The sequence below is a fragment of the Cuculus canorus genome, chromosome 4 (assembly GCF_017976375.1).
Source record: "Cuculus canorus isolate bCucCan1 chromosome 4, bCucCan1.pri, whole genome shotgun sequence".
In the NCBI taxonomy this organism is placed as follows: domain Eukaryota; kingdom Metazoa; phylum Chordata; class Aves; order Cuculiformes; family Cuculidae; genus Cuculus; species Cuculus canorus.
The window spans coordinates 14,962,907-14,981,947 of record NC_071404.1 but is presented as its reverse complement, the minus strand read 5'-3'; the positions used below and the strand labels follow the sequence as shown (position 1 = coordinate 14,981,947).

Here is a 19,041-nt window from a genome sequence, read left to right as displayed (position 1 = left end):
AGGATAGTGTAAAAAATACACAGTTCAGGATGTTCTAGTGAGAAATGACATCTTTTGATCATACTTAAGAGGCAGAAAGCCTATTCACCGTAGATGTAGTCCACTATGTAATTTGTTGGGTATGACAGAGGGAGTAATATATTTCAATTTTCACTTTATTACATTAATATTTCCCCTTTTTATCAATAGGGAGGAACTTTCAGTTTATGTATGGTTTTCAGTTTGATACTTTTCAAAACATAGAGCATCATGGGTGAAACAGTAGCATAGTAGGTAACACAAGTGGTTGTTCAAAAGCTACCTGTGAAAAGGAGTGAAGAGCAGAACTCTTCATGTATGGCTTGGGAGAGAAAAGATGTAGGAGAACGCAGTGGTGTGGATGCACGGTAAAGTTCCATTGTAATTACAGGCTTATCTACTTTTTGTGTGAAACCATGTTTTCATTTTTATTATAAATCTTAAATATGTATTACAAAAAAGGGCAACTTATTAATTTAACAGTTAGACAAAAGTGTGTGAAGCATCGGGGCCAGAAAGTCACCCTTGCTGTTCATGTAACTTGACTGGGACAAGCTGTAGTGGACATGTCAAAAGTTCCATTTTTGTTTTTGGTAAAGACTATACAAAAATAAAGGGAAAGCATCAGTCTGAGACCTTTCTCCAGATCCAGATCCTTTCTCCAGTTGTAGCAGAACAAACATGGTCAGCTCTACTTTTTTTTCCTGCAGTAGAATTGCTTTATTATGACCAGAGTAAAAATAATTCTCCAGGCTTGATAGAAATATGCATTAACACAGTAGTATCTGTATAAGGCTTTTTAAGTCATTAGGACATGTGGAATGCATAAAAAGCAATAAATTATGTGCCAAATTTTTCTTTGCATTTAAAACTGTCAAGCTTATGTTAAGATACTCAAAATGTACCATGTTTGTATTTTCTAACAGGCACGTGTTTTATTGGATGCAATGAATTCATGGGTAACTTTTGACATTTTCACTTAGTGCAAAGTAAAGAACAAGGACAATGCTGCTTGTTGCAGACAATGTATAGAAATAGACATTTCAGAAGAGGGAGGGCAAAACACATTCCGTATCAACATATTTACAGAGGACATTCAGGTTTTATAAGATGGAAAGACTTATTCCCCAAGACTGTCCCACATAGAAATGATTCATGATACATCTCCTCCCCTTAAATCTAGGACAATAAAAGCTTTAATGCGCAAGTAAATACTGATGAGAAACAACTTCTTTCTCATAACAATAAACATTAGAAAATATTAAGGTTTACTGTCTAGGTAAAACAGTTTGCTTGTCAAAAATGGTCAAAACCATTTTTTCATCTAATTTAATAGGAGTGAGCTTGTGGATTCCGATCAACAGCTGGGGTTGAGATTTTTTTTAGTTAAAAATTGCTCCCAGTTTTAGAACTTTGAGGAGTTTGGCTTTACTCTTGCCTATCCTTTGGCTTTGTTCCAACATCCCAGAATATCTGTTTCATTGCACAATCTGTTTGTGTTGTATTCTTCCATTTCACCTAGAAGTAAAGCTCTTCAGCTGACGCTTTATCATTATTATTATTATTAAGTCAACCTGATCCGACTCTAGTTTCAAAGGATTAGAAGTAGAGGTCATACATGTGCAAAATGATCACCCTGTACTGAAGTGGTATGATTAAATAAAAGCCTGAGACAGTGTAGCTGATTTTTTGCACAGTAACAGTTTCTCTTGATCCGGTCTGCAGGCTGGGAGCTGGACCTGGACTATCACAGATGTGTGGATGACTACGATAAAACCGTTATCGTTTTCTTTTTTACTGCTGGCTATGCTCTGGCTTGTAGCTTTCTTACCAGGTCTTCAAAGGTTTTTATGTTCTTTGCAGGATTAAGTGTCCGTTTATGTTCAATAAAAGGATTTCAAGTGAGGGCTGTAAGCTCCCTCTGCAGTACCGGATATATACACATGCTTATTTATTGGAAAATATTTCCATTATGGCAGCATGAAGAAAAACGCATAAAACGTACAGGTTTGCCATAGACCCCACTCCACTGAAGAAAAGTAAAAATTTTACAAACAAAGCATGTAGACAATTTTTTTAATTAATTATCATACCAGTCCAGGAAAAGCAAAGAAAATGAACACATCACAAGGAAGAACAGGATCCATACTCTAAATCCAGCATTGTTTTTGATGGCCTGTGAGGAAAAGGTTATCTCCATTACCATCACCAGTAAACACACAGTACAGTTCCAACAGGTAACAACAACCCACGGTGACTCTAAGTGGCTTCACCCCACCCCCAGCAGGATAAAGAACAAAACTTGCCATTAATTTCAGGTGAATAAAAGTCAGGCTGTGCCTCCAATTTACCACACTTAAGCTTCTCTTAAAATCTTAAAATTTGACACTTCCAAAAAAACCCCAAGGTCCCATGGCATGGAAATAAATACATTCAAAATATTAAGAATCACAACAAAACGTACATGCTTAAAGGTTAGTTTTAAGTTCCAACAGTGAAATTCTGTGATTGGAAAGAACCAGACCTTTATCATTCTAATAAACATAATCTGACTGAAAGAAGAAAAAACAACCCCAAAGCTGACAATGATTTCTGGTGGTTGATTTAGCACCGTTGGACTGTTAGTTGAGTGTCAGTCCAGAGCAAGCACAGTTGTTCCTGGATTCTACTTCACAAAATACAGCTGGGGGCCCATTTTTATTTTTCAGATTTACACATGGAATAGATTTTTTTTATGTGAACAAGCATTAATGTAAGTGACGAAGTTTTGCATTGATAATCTTTACTGTTTCTCAATGTGGTTTAGGAAACTCTGTTCTATCTACAAATGTGAAAAATGAAGCAAAAATAACGTCAGACCATGCTCATGCCATGTTGTTGAATACTGATTTTTGATTGTGAACAGAGGGACAATCGGCTGACACCTTGCTACCCTCCAAGTGTCCTGTCTAAAGTGCTTGAAAATAATGATGTAAAGGCAGAGTAACTGTGTGTTAAGTATTAGTAAATCTATTGATTCAAGTTGTTAAAAAAAAAAAATTGTCCTTCTCACCAATTGTCACCCCACCGTGCCTACTGAAGAGAATACTCCAGATATTCTGCTTGTAGTAACATGGAAATAAGTTCCAAATCAGAAAGGTTAAACCTCTAAGTTATGCTTGCTACTGCATAGAACCATAGAAATGTTTGGTTGGAAAAGACCTTTGAGATCATCAAGTCCAACCATACCTGTCCACTACTAGACCGTATCCCTGAGCACCTTGTCTACCCGTCATTTAAATATTTCCAGAGACAGTGACTCAACCACCTCCCTGGGCAGCCTCTGCCAGTGCCTGATAATCTTTCAGTGAAGAAATTTTTCCAGATACTAATTCTGAACTTTCCCTGGGGCATTTCCTCTTGTCCTATCACTTGTAACCTGGGAGAGACCAACACCCACCTCGCTACAACCTCCTTTCAGGTAGCTGTAAGACAAGTCATAAGGCCTCCTCCCTCAGCCTCCTCTTCTCCAGGCTAAGCAATCCCACCTCTCTCAGCGGCTCCTCATAAGACTTGTTCTCCAGCCCCTTCACCAGCTTCGTTGCTCTTCTCTGGACACACTCCAGAGCCTCAACAGCCTCCTTATAGTGAGGGGCCCAAAACTGAAAACAGTGTTTGAGGTGCAGCCTCACCAGTGCAGTGTACAGGGGCACAAGCACCTTCCTGGTCCCACTGGCCACACTGTTTCTGATACAAGCCATGATGCTCTTGGCCACCTGGGCACACACTGGCTCATATTCAGTGGCTGTCAACCAACACCCCCAGGTCTTTCTCTGCCAGGCAGCTTTCCAGCCGCTCTTCCCCAAGCCTGTAGCGCTGCAAGACATTGTTGTGTACGTGCACAACCCAGCACTTAGCCCTGTTAAACCTCGTACTGCTCGTCACAAGCCCTTGATCCAGCCTATTCAGATCCCTCTGTAGAGCCTCCCTACCCTCAAGCAGATCTTGCGCTCAGCTGAAGTGCCATCTGCAAACTTACTGAGGGTACATTCAATCCCTTCATCCAGATCACTGGTAAAGATATTGAACAGAACTGGACCCAAGACTGAGCCCTGGGCAATGCCACTGGCAACCGGCCTCCAGTGCCCTTTTCAGGAGAGCAGAGCAGTAGATAACTGATCCTTGAGTTACAGTCTGTGTGTTTTCAGGAGTGAGGAAAAAAGAACTGAGCCATTTACTCAGCAGCCTAATTTAGGAACTCTGTTTTTATCAAAATCCCAGTTCCTGAGAGAAAACATCATTTCATTCTAATTAGTAAGACAATGGGATAGATTTGTTTACTAGGAGCATGAGAGATGTGTTCAGCATGGTAAAGAGGCTCTTCTGCTAATGCTCAGCTTTTAACTCCAGTTTCAACAATTTTAGCACAGTCTTTTACTCTTAGTCTGCAATTTCTCCCCTCCTGCTTCCTTTCTTTTTTTAAAAAGGCTTCTCAGGTGCTTAAGTGCACGCCAAGTGACAGCCGTGGTTAAGAAACAGTTCAGACCAGGTAGATTTCTGCAGACCTGCGCAGCTACTCCAGTCCTTGTTAGCGCAATGAGCAGTGCAAACTACCAAGACCCTCGGTTAACTTGTACAATTTTTCCTAACTCATGCCCTGCGCCCCAGCAGACGCTGCGCCTGCTGCAGGTGAGGCAGTATGGGCTGTTCAGAGCAACGCTTGGGCAAAAATGAAAGTTCAGAAAAACACAACTTAGAGACATTACCTCTCTTATGTCCTCGTTGCCTTCTTTGATATTCTCTGTTGCACCCACAACTAATTGATGGATATTGTCAATCTCAGTTTCCTGTTAAAAAAAAAAAAAAACAAAAAAAACCAAAGTGATGAATTTTAGGAAAAAAACTAATGTTGAAGGATTTGAGAAACAAGCACAACTCAAATATAAAATAAGTCTGGTTTTATTAACATCTCAGTTTCAATGATGCAAAGGTATAGAGGCAATTAAGTTGTAATTTCCTTGCCTGTGATTTTATGAGCCTGAATGGAGACGACCAAGATAACAGGAAACCTCTCATTTATCTAGAATCAAGTCTAACCTAACTTTGGCAGCTCTTTTGGAAGTGGTACCACAAATTTATTAGCATATTTTCAGCAAATTAACAGGACACTAATTCCAGGGCAGAGGGATCACACTAACACATACATTGCATTGTCCATTTTCAGTACATACCGATAAATAACAACAGTAAATATCTTGATTTTGCAATTGAAAAAGAAACAAAAATCTCTTCCATTGCATTTGCATCAAAGATTTAATAATTAATTTGCATTAATCTTATGTGTACATCTTGCACGCAACAAGATAAGAATACCCCCAAGGAAACCTTTAAGCTGTATTTACTGTTGTGACATTAAATTATACTGACCTGTTGCAAGACTTTTTCAGTGAATATCTCTTGTAACCTGGAGATTTCCACCACTTTTCCTTCAATTTGTCTTGGCAAAGAACAAAAATACTCCATTAGAAACTAGTGCAAACGTATCTTACTCCTGCAGATTTAGATTCTCCAAGCTGGTAAGCGCACACTTCTGAAGGCACAGCTGTTGTGTCAGCTGTCTCTCAGGCAGCAACAGCCTGCAGTTCGGGCTCTGACAACGTGTGGCTGGAAGATGAGCAGCCCACAGTGAAGCTCTGGGAGAGGAAGCCCCCAGAATTTCTCAGCAGCCTTCACTGTGACTCCATTCTCATGAAGAAACCACGGTGGACCCTATGTAGTTAATATTGACATATCCTTTTTATATGCTACAATGAAGTGTGGCATTCACCTTGCCAGTACTAATAATCCAAGAGTAAAGTTCTAGCTTAAGTTAAGGTGCAGGCTTTCCGCACCATAAGTACAGAGCAAATGGCACTGCTGCTCTGCCGCAAAGATTGGGCTGTGCGTGGGGGTCAGGGATCGCACCCCCCCTACTGCTCTCTGTATGTGCAGCGGACAAGGCAATATGAATGGAAAACTTAATCTTTTAAAGCTTACCTATGCGAGATAGAATGTAAACCTTCCAAATTTAAGCAGTGCTATTTTGGACAGTTTGTGTGTCACTCAGGACAATTCTTGACACCGTGGGACAGCACAACGTGTAAGTCATACAGTTCATTTCCTGAGTGCTCCTATTTCATCCTCCCTTCTTTCACCCCACTACAATTCACCCAGCCAGGTGTCCTGCACCAAATTCACTGTGTGTGGGTGTTGTCTGCCTTACAGGACCAGCACATGCAACAATCCGTCAAATAACAGAAAATTGTACCTGACTTCATCAAAGAGATTATTCATTTCTCCAACAAGTCTCTGGTTCTCCTGTTCAAACTGGAAGGTAAAAAGGAAATCACACATGAGTTCACGTGCTTGGACCCAGGGAACTTTCTTGAACGCTCACCCCTGATCAACCAACTTCCACCCTTCCTTGCAGTCTGTTTACAATATGTCTCACCTAAAAAGATCTCCAAGAATTAATAATAGTGGCCTAAATGAACAATATCGATCTGCTGAGTTGTAACCAGTCACTGTAACACTCGTCATGCTCCTCCCATTAATGAAACAAAACCCAAAATAACTTGAAGATTTTGCTTAATGTATTTTGCAGTAAGGAAGAATACAGTGGATGAAATCTGACCTTTTTTAATTTAGAAATTTGAGACGGGAAAGTTTTCATGGTTGTAAAAGCCTGTAATTCTCTTCATGACATCACTGCACTGTCATTCATATATGGCCCATGGTATAATATTACGAGCTTTTAGATTTTGCTACAACATGCAATATTTTCACATCTAGTACTTCATACTTCACAAATGTATTGGCTTTAGTTATTCCAGACCCCTTCCATTTAAAACTCATGAGTAATCAATGAAACATTTAAATATACTCTTAGCACTACATTTTTCAATGTCAAAGATGACTTTCTACAAGAAAATAAGCTCCGACTTTTCAGATGTACTTGACTGTCACATCATTTGGGATTCACTTCAGAACAAGTGATCGTGCAGCAAGTGTGATGACACGATTTGCTGAAACAGAGTCTGCACAACCTAAGTACAACTGAGAAAGGTGTCCCCTGTCATGGTGGAGCTTGTTGGAAACTGCATCATAAGGACTGTGCTTTAGAGAGAACCCTTTGGGCACACTGAGCTGGGATTTTCAAGGTGCCTGAGAGAGTTTGATCCTGCAGTCTGGCAGCCAGTCATAGCTGGCTAAAAGCCCAAGGGTCCTGGCAACCTGCCGCTCCCTGCCCCACAGCCGCTGGGCAGCACTGTGGCCGACCAAACCAAAAGGCTTCAACCATCTGCAACAGCAGAGCACCTTGTACTGCAAGTCACAACTCCCATTGTGGGGGAGGCAGAGGAAGCTTATTCACGGTATTCTGTCAATTAACTCTACATAGCCAAAGCGCTTGGTAACAGCTGGGCCTTTGTTGTATGGACAGAATTGACTAGATAGTTCCACTTTTTTCACAAAGCTGAGAAAGACCTGGTCTACGCAGCTACCCAGAAATGCACAGTGGACATACATTCCTACTGGAAACACTACCTGGCATGCGTCTCTGACAAACCTGTGCGATACATGCAGTGGTGCAAAAACCAGAAAACAGGATTCAGAATGCAAAGAATTTGGCACAGGAGCTGTGTAAGACAGCAAACCCTTTACCAGTTATCTCCTCATTTTTAACTAACCGACATAACGCACTGGGATTTAGGCATAATTCAGTCATGTTACAATTTGATTAGCAGTAAAAGTGCAGCAGTCCTCCCAGTCACCTTACAAGGTCTCGGTGTCCTTTTTAAGACAGAGCAGTGTGTGTCAAAGATGAAAATGCCAAAAGAGCAGCACTGCTTACACGTCAGGCTTGGTTTTCAGTCGCTGCCATAGGAATTGCTTGCTGAGCAAATGCCCAACACTTAAGCTTTCAAGAACAGGAGGCAGTGCTCAGAGAAGACAGTGAGTATTTGAAAACAATAATCACCTTGGGCAAAAACCAGAAAGAAGGAAGGAGGGGGAGAGATCTGAATCAGAGAGAATTACAGTAACAGTGAGAGTTGTGTTACATCAGTGAAAGGCAAATGGACATTTTGCTTTTAGAGTAGTGCTACTGAAATAGCTGAAAATTAAGCACTTGGTATTTCAAAGTAGTTTAAACAACAACGCGGTTTGTCATTAAGATGCAGCGTGAAAATTAGTGGCTATAATATGACACAGTTCATCTGACCCACAGCTTATTTGACAGAGCTAGTCTTTAGGAGTACATAAATTTAACACTATTAAACTGCCATGGCTGGTGATAATCTTGGCTCACCTCTGCAACTCCCACTCAGCCCCTCTCATGCTACCAGTGTGTCTATCCCAGGTCTTTTAAGATCTTCCTTATACACTTTGTGCAACCCCTTGCGTGCACTGCTTCAGATGTTGATGTATGACGTCCCTTGAAATGATCCAGAATGTTCATGTTTGAACATTCTTCTGCCATATCAAGTACTTTAATAATACAACACAGAGAAAAAATAAACTGTGCATACTACTTAGACTGCAGTAAAAAAGACCTCATGCAGTCACTCAGGAATTTGGCCTGCTCTTCTCTCTTCCCATATAACCAATCCTGAGCAAGGGCTGCTGCTCACTGATGTCATGGTGTGATGCTGCAGCTCACCAACCACATTTTTCTCCTGAGTTTTCTGGTAGATTAGTAAACTGAACCTCACCGCAGCCCCAAATGATAGGGCTGCCTCAATAGAGAGTAGATAGCAGGAGCTGAGCAAGACTCCTGCACTGCCACAGGGCAACAAAGAAAAGCAAGAAAACAAGAAAAAGCAAACCACCTTTCATACCTCTCTCCTTCATTCCCTCCTCCTCACACCCAATTTGTGCTCTAACACTTTTCATCTTGCTTTGGGCTCATCAGGGCCCCTGAGAAGCAGTTCCTGATTCCCTGCCAACAGCACATTGTCAACCTGCACAACTTGGGAGAAATGGCTACAGTGTTAAAAATCAGAAATGTGTGGGTTTAATATGGCAGAATTCAGTGCAAAATGACAGGTACATTTAAAGAAGGGTAACAGTGAATCCCATAGAAAAAAGGTTTAGTCTTCTAATGCAGGCAATTTATGTCATGAAGAATAATGAAAAATGATTTTTAATTTCTCTTAAAATACAAATTTATTTTTGCACAAAGGTATTCACTATCAACCTGATTGGCAAGAACAGCTTTCTCTCCTTAGTTAAAGGACTCCAGAGAGTCCAAGGTCACAAATGAGGAGGGGGATTTATTGGGCATTGTCACCTTCAGTATGGGGGAAAGGCCCTGGGGGAGAAGCCCATCTCTATAAGTCAAGAGGGAACAGAGAAGAACACACTGCACAGCTCTCTGAAGTCCCACTGGTTTCCAGCCTGAAGGTCCAATGGTTTTGTTAAATAAAAAGAAGTATCGGTGTTGCAATACATTCAAATGTCATTGCCACTACTGTCTGCAGTGTCTCTTTTTACAGAGCAACCATTTGTTAAAATATAACTGATTACTACAGTGATATTTACTTCACAGTGGCGGATGGTTAAAGGCGTTTCATCACATCACTCCTTTACCTTCACATCACTGTATGTCTCTGGTTTTAGTGTCATCACCTCAGAATAAATCCAAGGAACAGAGCCACGAGTTGTAGCGCTGAGTTGAATGGATGGTCCTTAACTGACTACATGCGGCAAACAAGCTGCAATTGTTATTCTGACTTCTGTAAGGATAAGTATTTCTGCACAAATACAAATTCTCTATTTTGCTGCCTTAGTAAAACTGAGATAACTAATTAAGAAGACAAATTTTCAATAAAGCAACAGTGAATGATTTTAATCCCTTACAAATTGCACAAATCCACTTGAGAAAGTATTCTTTAAAAGTCCCTTTTATACTTTAAGCCCTCCACTGGCAGAGGCAGCCTTTTAAACAACTAAATGGTCTTTGCAATTTGCAATTATGGGTGACGGACCACTTGACACAGACAGTGGTAAGATATGCTAAAACAGTCAATTGAACAAAAGGTTAGAGCACAGAACACATCATATACCAGTGTGTCAAAGGGATTTACACGACGGGGACATAAATCAAACTCTAGCGATCAGTATAGCTTAATGATTTAGGGTTTATTAAACTATCCCCCTTCATGACAGTGAAACATTGTGTTACCAAAGTATATCATAAAGTGATAAACTGCTTAACATATATCTAAAAATCAAATGCATAGAATAAATTACTACAATTCTTTTCTGTTATTCCATAAGAATAACATTGTATATACTGTACTCTGAATTTAAGACAAAAAAGAAAATCAGGGAAAATCAGATATTTTCACAACTGAAACAGCAGAGCCAGATCTTTTTCCCTGCTCAATACAATGCAACCACAAGACATCTGCTCGCAATAACTATAAAACCCACTGATATACCTGTACTCAGGGTCATAAACTGAAATTTATTGTGCAAATCGTACAATAGCCTGCAACCATTTTGAACAATGTAAAGCTCTCTCCTGTGGGTAAAATAATAATAGAAATTGCTGCTGTAGCAATATGATAGGGCTTTAATTCATTATTTCACCCATAGGAAGAATCATGGAACCATGACTGAGAATTGTTAAAGTATGATTTGACACAACACATTCCAATTTAAAACCAACACAGCGGTTTCTACACTGCAACCTACCCTCTCTTTGGAGAGCTGCTGGATTTTCTGAGTAACTGAAAGGCAGTCCACTCTACACAAATCAAAGGTTAAACCCACAGAAATTAACTTTGCTGTAACAGCAAATGTAACTCAGAGGAGAAATAATTAACTGTCATTTGAGTGAATAAATTAGAGCTGAGGGTTTGTTACATGTTTGTAAAGGCCCTTTGATTCCTGCATTAAAAGCACAATGAAGTCATGAAATATTGCCAGGTAGTGTGAAGGATTTGTGAGTAATGAAAAAAGCAATGTGCATTCAAATACTGAAATTTTTTCCTAGTCACACCTTGGACCCAAGTTTACCTGAAAATTAGAATAATAGATCCAGTGACTTTAAAGTCTGTTAGGAATAAAATTTTACAGTATCCAGCTTTTACCAATAAAGGCCAACTCTTAGCTATAATTCTTCTCAAAAATGTATGGAATGAGCAGTTTTGCTGCAGAATAGTCACCACGTAAGTCCTTACCCTCTGCAAATTATCTAATTATAGTGTTCATAAAATGAAAAGACACCCCAAACTCTTAAGAACAACCCAAAACACAACATGGTAGTCCACAGAACACAGCGGTGGCTTGCTCAGCTCTGAGCATCAACATACTAGTGGCAACATTTGTGTGTGAAACCCTGCTGTGCACATGCAGGTTTTACACAAATACACAATTCTGTTTACAGTCTGACAACTCAGATAATATGCAATCCAATCCAATCATTGGATCCAATGACCTTAATTGGAGCACTAACTACAAATAGAAAGAATGAGCTCCTCTCTACCTAATAACCCGTGGAGAAAGGAAAAAATGCCTGTATTGACACTGCCACAAATGCTGACTCACTTATCTTTTAAATCACAATAAATGTAGACCCCCTTCCAAGGCATAACAAGGAAGTAACTGATGCTTGCTTATTTTTAGGAGAGGTAGAAAGCAAGCCTGCATTTCTTCACAACAGCCCCAGATGCACAAACTCATAGGAAGTGTGAGAAGACGCTGAAATACAGACAGCCCCGACTACTGGTGGTCATATTGTCAGCCTGCAGAGAGGTACAACAGAAAAGCTCTGTGTGAGATCAGAACAGCAAGATTCAACAAGAGATTCAGACAGACAGCTCAGAACCAGCTTTCTGCAAAACTTAAAATAAATTATAAACATAGAGGAGGATGTTCTACCGGTACCTTCCCTTTGTATACTTTTTCCTATTCTAGTTTTCTAGTATCAGGACTAAACCACAAGTACTGAGAGTACATAAAAAAAATTTTAAATGTAAATTCAAACATGAAAAAAAAAAAAAAATCAAGAATTAACTATGACACAAGAACAGTAATAATATTCCAGTGTATTAATAGACACAGGACTTAACAAGTACTTATAGGTATATTATTTTTATTTTGGTAGCATTTTGATCTTCTGCTTCTCTAAACTACTAGCAAATTTGCCTCCTTTTGCACCAAGTCATGTGATAAACTTAAATCTGACATCCTAAGTCTCCAGCACAAGTAACTTTTCTAGGCTTAATTATGGCACTGACATCAAGGCATTGTTATATACTATGAATTTTCTTACAAACTGCAGGCAGAACTGTAGACAGTGATAAGGTGTCCCCTCAGCCTCCTTTTCTCTAGCCTAAACAATCCCAGTTCTCTCAGCTGCCTCTCATAAGACTTGTGCTCTATTTGATTTGTTCCCTGTTTAATTTGGAGCATTAGTGTTATTTTTGTACCCCTCTCACAGGAAGTGCAAGTCCTGAAAGCACAATAGATCAGTAAAACAAGCAGTAAATATTTCAAAAATATGTAGTAATAAAAAAAGCACAGCACAGGAGAGGTAATAAGGGATTTTTCTAAAAATGTCTGTTGGTTCTGCCCTAGCAAAAGCTGTCCAGATGCCTAATAAGATGCAGTTTAGGATTAAAGAGAACTTATTCCAGGGAGAAATTCAAATCCTCAGTGGGCAAGAATAGCATTTTGAGATGTTTATCTTTCTCCTCTCTTGATAACAGAAATGGAACAAAACTCACAGGCTTTAGCACCTTAATCTAACTTGTGAGGTATCTATGGCCTTATTCTATGAACTATAAAAGGATTTAACAAAAAGAAATGTATCTATTCCCAAAGTACCATGACACATGGGATGTAACATGTTTAAAACTTAATTACAGTCTGAGGCCTACAAAAAGCAAACCAGCATTTACCAGCCAGTTACTAGTAAGCCCCATCAGAGCCATTATCTGTGGCACTATTCTCCTCCTGATCTTCTGGAAGCTTATAGCAAAGGGACTAATAATACTGTGCCAAAACACTGAAGAATGAAAATACATCAAGAATTCTCTTTAAAAAGAAAACAGAAAGCAGGAATAAGACCTTATATTTCATACAGGCACTCAAGAACAATACAAGAGCGTCTCAAGCAGCCTCTGAAGAACCTTTTCTCTTTGACAAACCATATCATAATTATGTGCCATTTACTCATCTCTAACGAGAAGAGTGATTCATATTGTGTTTGGGAACATCTCTAATCACTGCCAAGGAAATTTCACATATTCATACTGCAGCAGCCTTTTGCCTTAGTAAAGCTCATCGTTTTGAAAACTGCACAACTACTGCCTAGTTTTCTCTCTTTTTATAGAGCAAGTCACTGTGTGGTAATGTGGAGGAGCTATCTAAGAATTCTGAGCCACGTTCAAAATGATAAATTTTAGGAATACAAGGGTCATACAGGTTGTCAGCAATCATGCCTATGTCAGAAATTTTGTACTGTATCAGTACAACTGTAAGCGGGACTGGATCAAACACTACATAAACATGCTGATAATGGAGAAATGCAGAAAAGGTAAACTTCTGAAGATTCTGTTGTGACAGAAAGCTCGTAGTTCTTCCTTCTAGTAAACCAATCTGATTTTGATTAAAAAAAATAAAAAGGAATAAAATGAAATATGACTTCACATATACTTACAGTCAAATAGTATAACTACTTAAGGTGTATTCTAGAAATAGTCCAGGTAAAAAATAGCCAACGCTTCACTCTTTCAGAAGTTTCATAATGTTTTCCTGATGTTGCCTTGACTTCTATCGTTTCCTGACTAAACAAACAACTAATAATTGTAATTCTAAAAACAATTTTCATTTCAATTGTTGAAAAATAGTTGTTACTCATTTCATGTCTCCATCTAACTATGTTCTAGCAACTTTAAATGTCAGCTGCTACCAGAAGAACCAGGAAGCCACATGCAAAAGATATATCTTGTTATGTCATTATTCTGCATACAATGAAAGCTGAAAATTAATTTGGGTGAATCTGCTATATTTGTGTCTGTTAAGAAAGTACAGTAAAACAGACAAGACGACATGAGATATACTTACCATTTGTATTTCTTCTGGTGACAGCTCATCCTCACCTTTGCTGTCCCCCCATAATCCAAGGTTACTTTGGGCATCAGGCAGATTTGTGTCTGCAGAAGAATGAAACGCTTAAAACAATGCAGGATACTGACTAGTGAGGTCAAAATAATTTTCCATCCTTTTCAGAAGCCAAATAACATTGTTATCTCTCATTTGTCATTAACTGTCACCCTATATTTACAGCATAAAATTTAACCTCTAAACTGGGGCAAAAGTCTATGCATGTGTTTAATTTTGTGACCTATGAGGAGTTGCACTAATATATTGATAGTAAAGGATGTAAAATAACTCAATGCCCTAAGCCTTGTTAGGGCACAAAATACTATAGCATTTGTCTTTTAACAGAAGAAAACACACAGTTCAAAATGGCAGCCCATGTGCAAAGCTATTATAGTCCAATGAGACTTGAAAGAACCTCACGCTCCTCATTCCAAAAAGTAAAACCAGAACCTCAAGACATTCTGAGCAAAGTTCACAGGACAAACTCCCTTCCCTCATGCTGCCCAAACTGCATATTGCAATGCAAATCCTCCAGCAGACTATGCAAGGGGTCTTTCTGCACGTAGCAGGAATCAGATTTGATCCCACAAGCTAACCCTTACACATCATAGCTGCTTCATTGACTTCAATAGTACTTCCCCTTTGATTAAAGCTGATCATCTGCATAAATCTTCACAGGAGTTAGGCATAAAACATTTGAGTGGCTATTTATGGGATGTTCCCTTCTGGAAAATTTATTTTTAGGCTTAATTACATATTTCTGATTATAGACGAAGAAGTTAAAATGGGAGAGAAAAGAAACTATGCTGGAGGAACCTACTGTTTCTCAAGCTGTTCTAGCATCAGTGTTTAAAATCGTAATGAAGATGCTGCACTCTTGAGAAGACCTCTCTTTCTACCACTGAGACATTTTCACAAAATCCAAGAGAGATATTTTCACCACCCCATAATGGATCAAAGCTGAATTTGCTTTGACTCATCAGATGCAGGTTACAATTTAAAATGCAGAAAAATTTAGTTTTTCATTTTCCATAGACTCCAGATTTCCTATTTATCCCAGTCAATTTTTTTTCCAGAAATTTGTAAGCATTTTCATCTGTTTTACTATAACCTTCTAAACATTTCTTTTTTTCCACTTGCATAAGCAGGACTGATGCATTATCATTCAGACACTGACTTCTCTCGAAAAGCCTGTGAAAGGATAAGTCCTATTTAAAAACAAATATATGAAAAGGATTATGAGAATTTTTTTCCCTTTATCCTTCTTCATAATATTTGCAAAAACTCTTGAAAAATAACTACTATACAAGAGTGATGCTGTGTATGACTCCATTATAAACATATATTTTCCTTCCCAACAACCAAACCAGGACGTACAATCAGCGACAGTGTTTCAAATGAGGGAAGTGGATAAAAAATACATAATAATTGAATAAAACACCATAAAAATAATAATAAAAATAATAATTTAATAAAACACCAACACCACCAAAACCCAACACTCCCCCTCCCCCCAAAATAGACCTTTTCTTTCTAAAAAGTAATAAATAAAACCAAGTATATCTTTAAAGATTGCTTAGAAAGGATTCAACTCCATGTTTTCCATGGGATATTTCAAGTCTTTCTCACAGAAAAACAAAACTTATTTGTTTAGGTAATCAATGTATTTACATTATATCAAAATTACAATTAATTATTTACTGGATTCGAAGAAAAGAAGATAATTAGTTTATGGGGCCAAGAAATAAGGTACATTTCTATGTTATCCCAGAGGAACCAATTACGTTCAGGCACTGTTAGCACTGTTAAAAAAACAGCACCTGTATCCAATGTGATTACTAATAAGTAAATACACTTATGGTAAGAGGTAAGTGAGAAACACCTATCTCCCCACGGTCCCTCCTGTTGCTGCAGTATGTTTCTGGCTACTGGGAAAGTTGTTCTGCAGCTTTCACAGAGTCGACATTAATGCAGTTCTACAATTCATCCAGCAAAAGCCAAAGTACACTTCTTTTGCAGAAAGAAGTAGATAGTGCATGATGGAGATACAAAGTAATGATCGAACCCTCTGAACCCTTTACTATGCTAAAAGGAGACAACTGCTAAGACTGTGGACTAGTTCAAAAGCTACTTGTTTTTACATTTATTTCCATAAACTAAATGTCAAATTTGTAATATGCAAATATCAGCAAAGGCTATAAGATTTAAACTAAGCTTCTTGTTTCCTAATTCTCTCTTTCATGCTATTTCCATTCTTCAACCAGCACCTACCCATGAAGTCACAAGGCTGATTTCTATAAGCAATAGCAACTGACACACTTATGCGACAAATCACAGGCTGTGTGTATCTACAAACTGTTTCACACAATTTTGATATACAAGTCTCAGTTTTCTCAAAGACTAGTCAGCAATCTCTCGTAAGTATTGCATCAGCACTGCTTATGTGATGGGACCTCTACTTTCTTATACAAAATTAAAGCATAAACTAATAAAAGTGGAAACTGGAGTAATCAAAATTAATGTGCAAGAAACAAAGCTTCATTTCTATTTATGGCAGCGGTCTGCTGTGTCCAAGGCAACCACAAAACAGTGTTTACGACCACGTGGCACAGATTTTTGGAGGTAAAAAATGCAATGACACTATGATGGGGGCGCACACTTTCAGAGACTGTGGAGATATTCACAGTAAAAAGGAAAGAGCACAGGCAGTGAAGATGCTACTACACTGCTGCTTCTCTGCTGGCACTAGCTCACAGCTGCAAAACGCTGATAATGTGTTAGGGTGAAACTCATCTACAGGCCTATGTGCCGCATCACTTAAGACATACTATAACAACATAGTAAGCACTAGAAACTACACATAATCAAAACATTTACTTCTTACAACAAATTCAGCGTTGGGGGAGGGGGAAGCATACTGATAGGGCTGCAGCAGTGCAAACTGGTTAGGAAGATAAGCAGTTCTTTATCAGAAAATGAAACCATTTACACACTGTGAGGTATTAAGAGTCTTCATCCAGAAATGGAGTACTCACTTCACACAAACCACCCTTTGTATGGCCCTGAAGTCGCCAACCAGAGGAACTTAACTCTTTTAATAAAAATCACCAAAGAAACAGTAACTGATTATCAGAATAAATATGGCCATGCAGTGAATTTCTTGGACCTTGATGAAGTTTCATCCTAATGTAATGTCACATTTCACATAGTTTGTTTCTCTCCAAAAATAATTTTCACACTGTAAATCACAGTGTACTTTAGACTCTTCTGGACAGCACAAGCAGGAGAACCTAAGCCAGGGAAAGCAACTCCAGAATAACAAGAACAAGTTTTCTCTTCAGGTATGAAGCCTGAAGCTATTTGCATAATGGTGCACTCTGAAAGGCACTCTGCAATGAAGCTCTGCCAGTGTACACATCTCAGGACAGGCTAAGAGAAGGGACTTGCCTCCCCTGGCCTCAGAAGCAGGCCACCAAAGCATCACAAGCAATGTTCACAAGTCCTGTCAGGAAGAGCACCAGCTGTAATGACGCTAAGGGTCAGATACTACTTTGGAATTCTGGTTCTCTCCTAACCACTAAAAGATGAGATGCAATCCTTCCAGCAGGGAAACTCAATGCTGTGGAGAACATACCCAACACTAGCGGATCTGGCCAGCCAGTAACCTCCCCTCTATAAACATATTCTACCTTTGAGTTCCTACTGTAGAGGTGTCCAACTCAAGGTCTCTGTGCTTAAAAACTAGAAAGTGTTCCCAGAAAACCATTGAGCTACTGTTCAATTTCTGGCCATCACAGAAAGGTATGTGGAAAAAATCAGACAGCTCTCAGAAGACACATAAGGAGATAAATATTAATAAAAATAAATAAAAAGGAAAGTGCTCATGCAGAATTTATTGAGAGGATGAGGAAATCCAGCAAGGCATAAGACTTTTTTAGGTAGTTGGAAAAAGTGTGTCAAAAAGTTTAAGACCTTGCTTCTTCAGTCTCACAGTGTGATTCACAGAAGCCTGATCTACTCAGGGGAGATGAGAATAGATGAGGTGCAAGTCACGGGAACAGGCCCTTGTAATACGAAGAAAGTACTACTGAACAGACCGGCCTTGTTGCAAAAAGTGAAATATAGCTACGTTTTAATATTACCTTTGCTTTCCTCAGCAGAAAGTTTTTCTTCAGAATCTTCTAAAGGATTCTGTGAAGATTTTTCAGGGGGAAGAGGTGATTTGGACATGTTGCTCTGCTCAGGTTCAAGTCTGGACCTAGAAGCAATAGAGACATAATTTAACTGATATTACTGAGCTGAATTTTTCTAAATATAGAGCAATCACAGATTATTAAATTTGACACCTGGGCTCTTGTAAACGTCACACTAAAGATTTACCAGCCCAGATACAAAACGTACCTTAGCTACTTTCACTTAAGTATTATTACAAAAGCAAAGAAAGCACAAATAATATTCCTGAACAAAACACACCACACTTTCAGAGTTGAGAAGAATTTTGAAGGCTGTAGCATAAAGAATAAAGACATTTTATTAAATTTCCTTTCAAAAATCCAGCATAGTAAAATATATCCACTTTTCAAAAACAAACAAATAACATTTTGGTCACATTGAAAATTCTTTAGTAGCAATAGCCAACACCACTAATTCATTTTCTTTCAAGTAATAATTAAAATTTTACTTAATATTGCCAATTATCATAAAGGAAAAGGAAAAAATTACAATAAAATTAGATTTTTCTCAAAACAAGTATTTTTATTTAACTAGCTTTAAAGAACAGTTTAACCAGGGTGAAATTTATCCTTACCTAGTCTGCGACAAAGCACAACAGATCACTTAGAAGTAAGGCACAGAAAAAACAAATGCAGTGTACAGACAGATAGTACATTT

The 19,041-nt window shown here is 38.6% G+C and overlaps 1 protein-coding gene across 3 annotated transcripts in view; it reads right to left on the bottom strand.

Moving 5' to 3' along the window:
- Positions 1 to 385: 385 nt before the first annotated feature.
- The window catches only part of STX18 (syntaxin 18), a 66,274-nt gene continuing 47,618 nt past the window's right edge, over positions 386 to 19,041 (bottom strand). For all 3 annotated transcript variants that reach the window (XM_054064568.1, XM_054064567.1, XM_054064569.1), the window contains 6 exons: positions 18,294 to 18,409; positions 14,113 to 14,201; positions 6,305 to 6,363; positions 5,425 to 5,494; positions 4,764 to 4,844; positions 386 to 2,194 (listed from right to left, as the gene is read on the bottom strand). In XM_054064568.1, the coding sequence (XP_053920543.1) occupies positions 2,099 to 2,194; positions 4,764 to 4,844; positions 5,425 to 5,494; positions 6,305 to 6,363; positions 14,113 to 14,201; positions 18,294 to 18,409 (511 nt within the window). In that variant the 3' untranslated portion in view covers positions 386 to 2,098. The remainder of the gene's footprint in view (positions 2,195 to 4,763; positions 4,845 to 5,424; positions 5,495 to 6,304; positions 6,364 to 14,112; positions 14,202 to 18,293; positions 18,410 to 19,041) is intronic.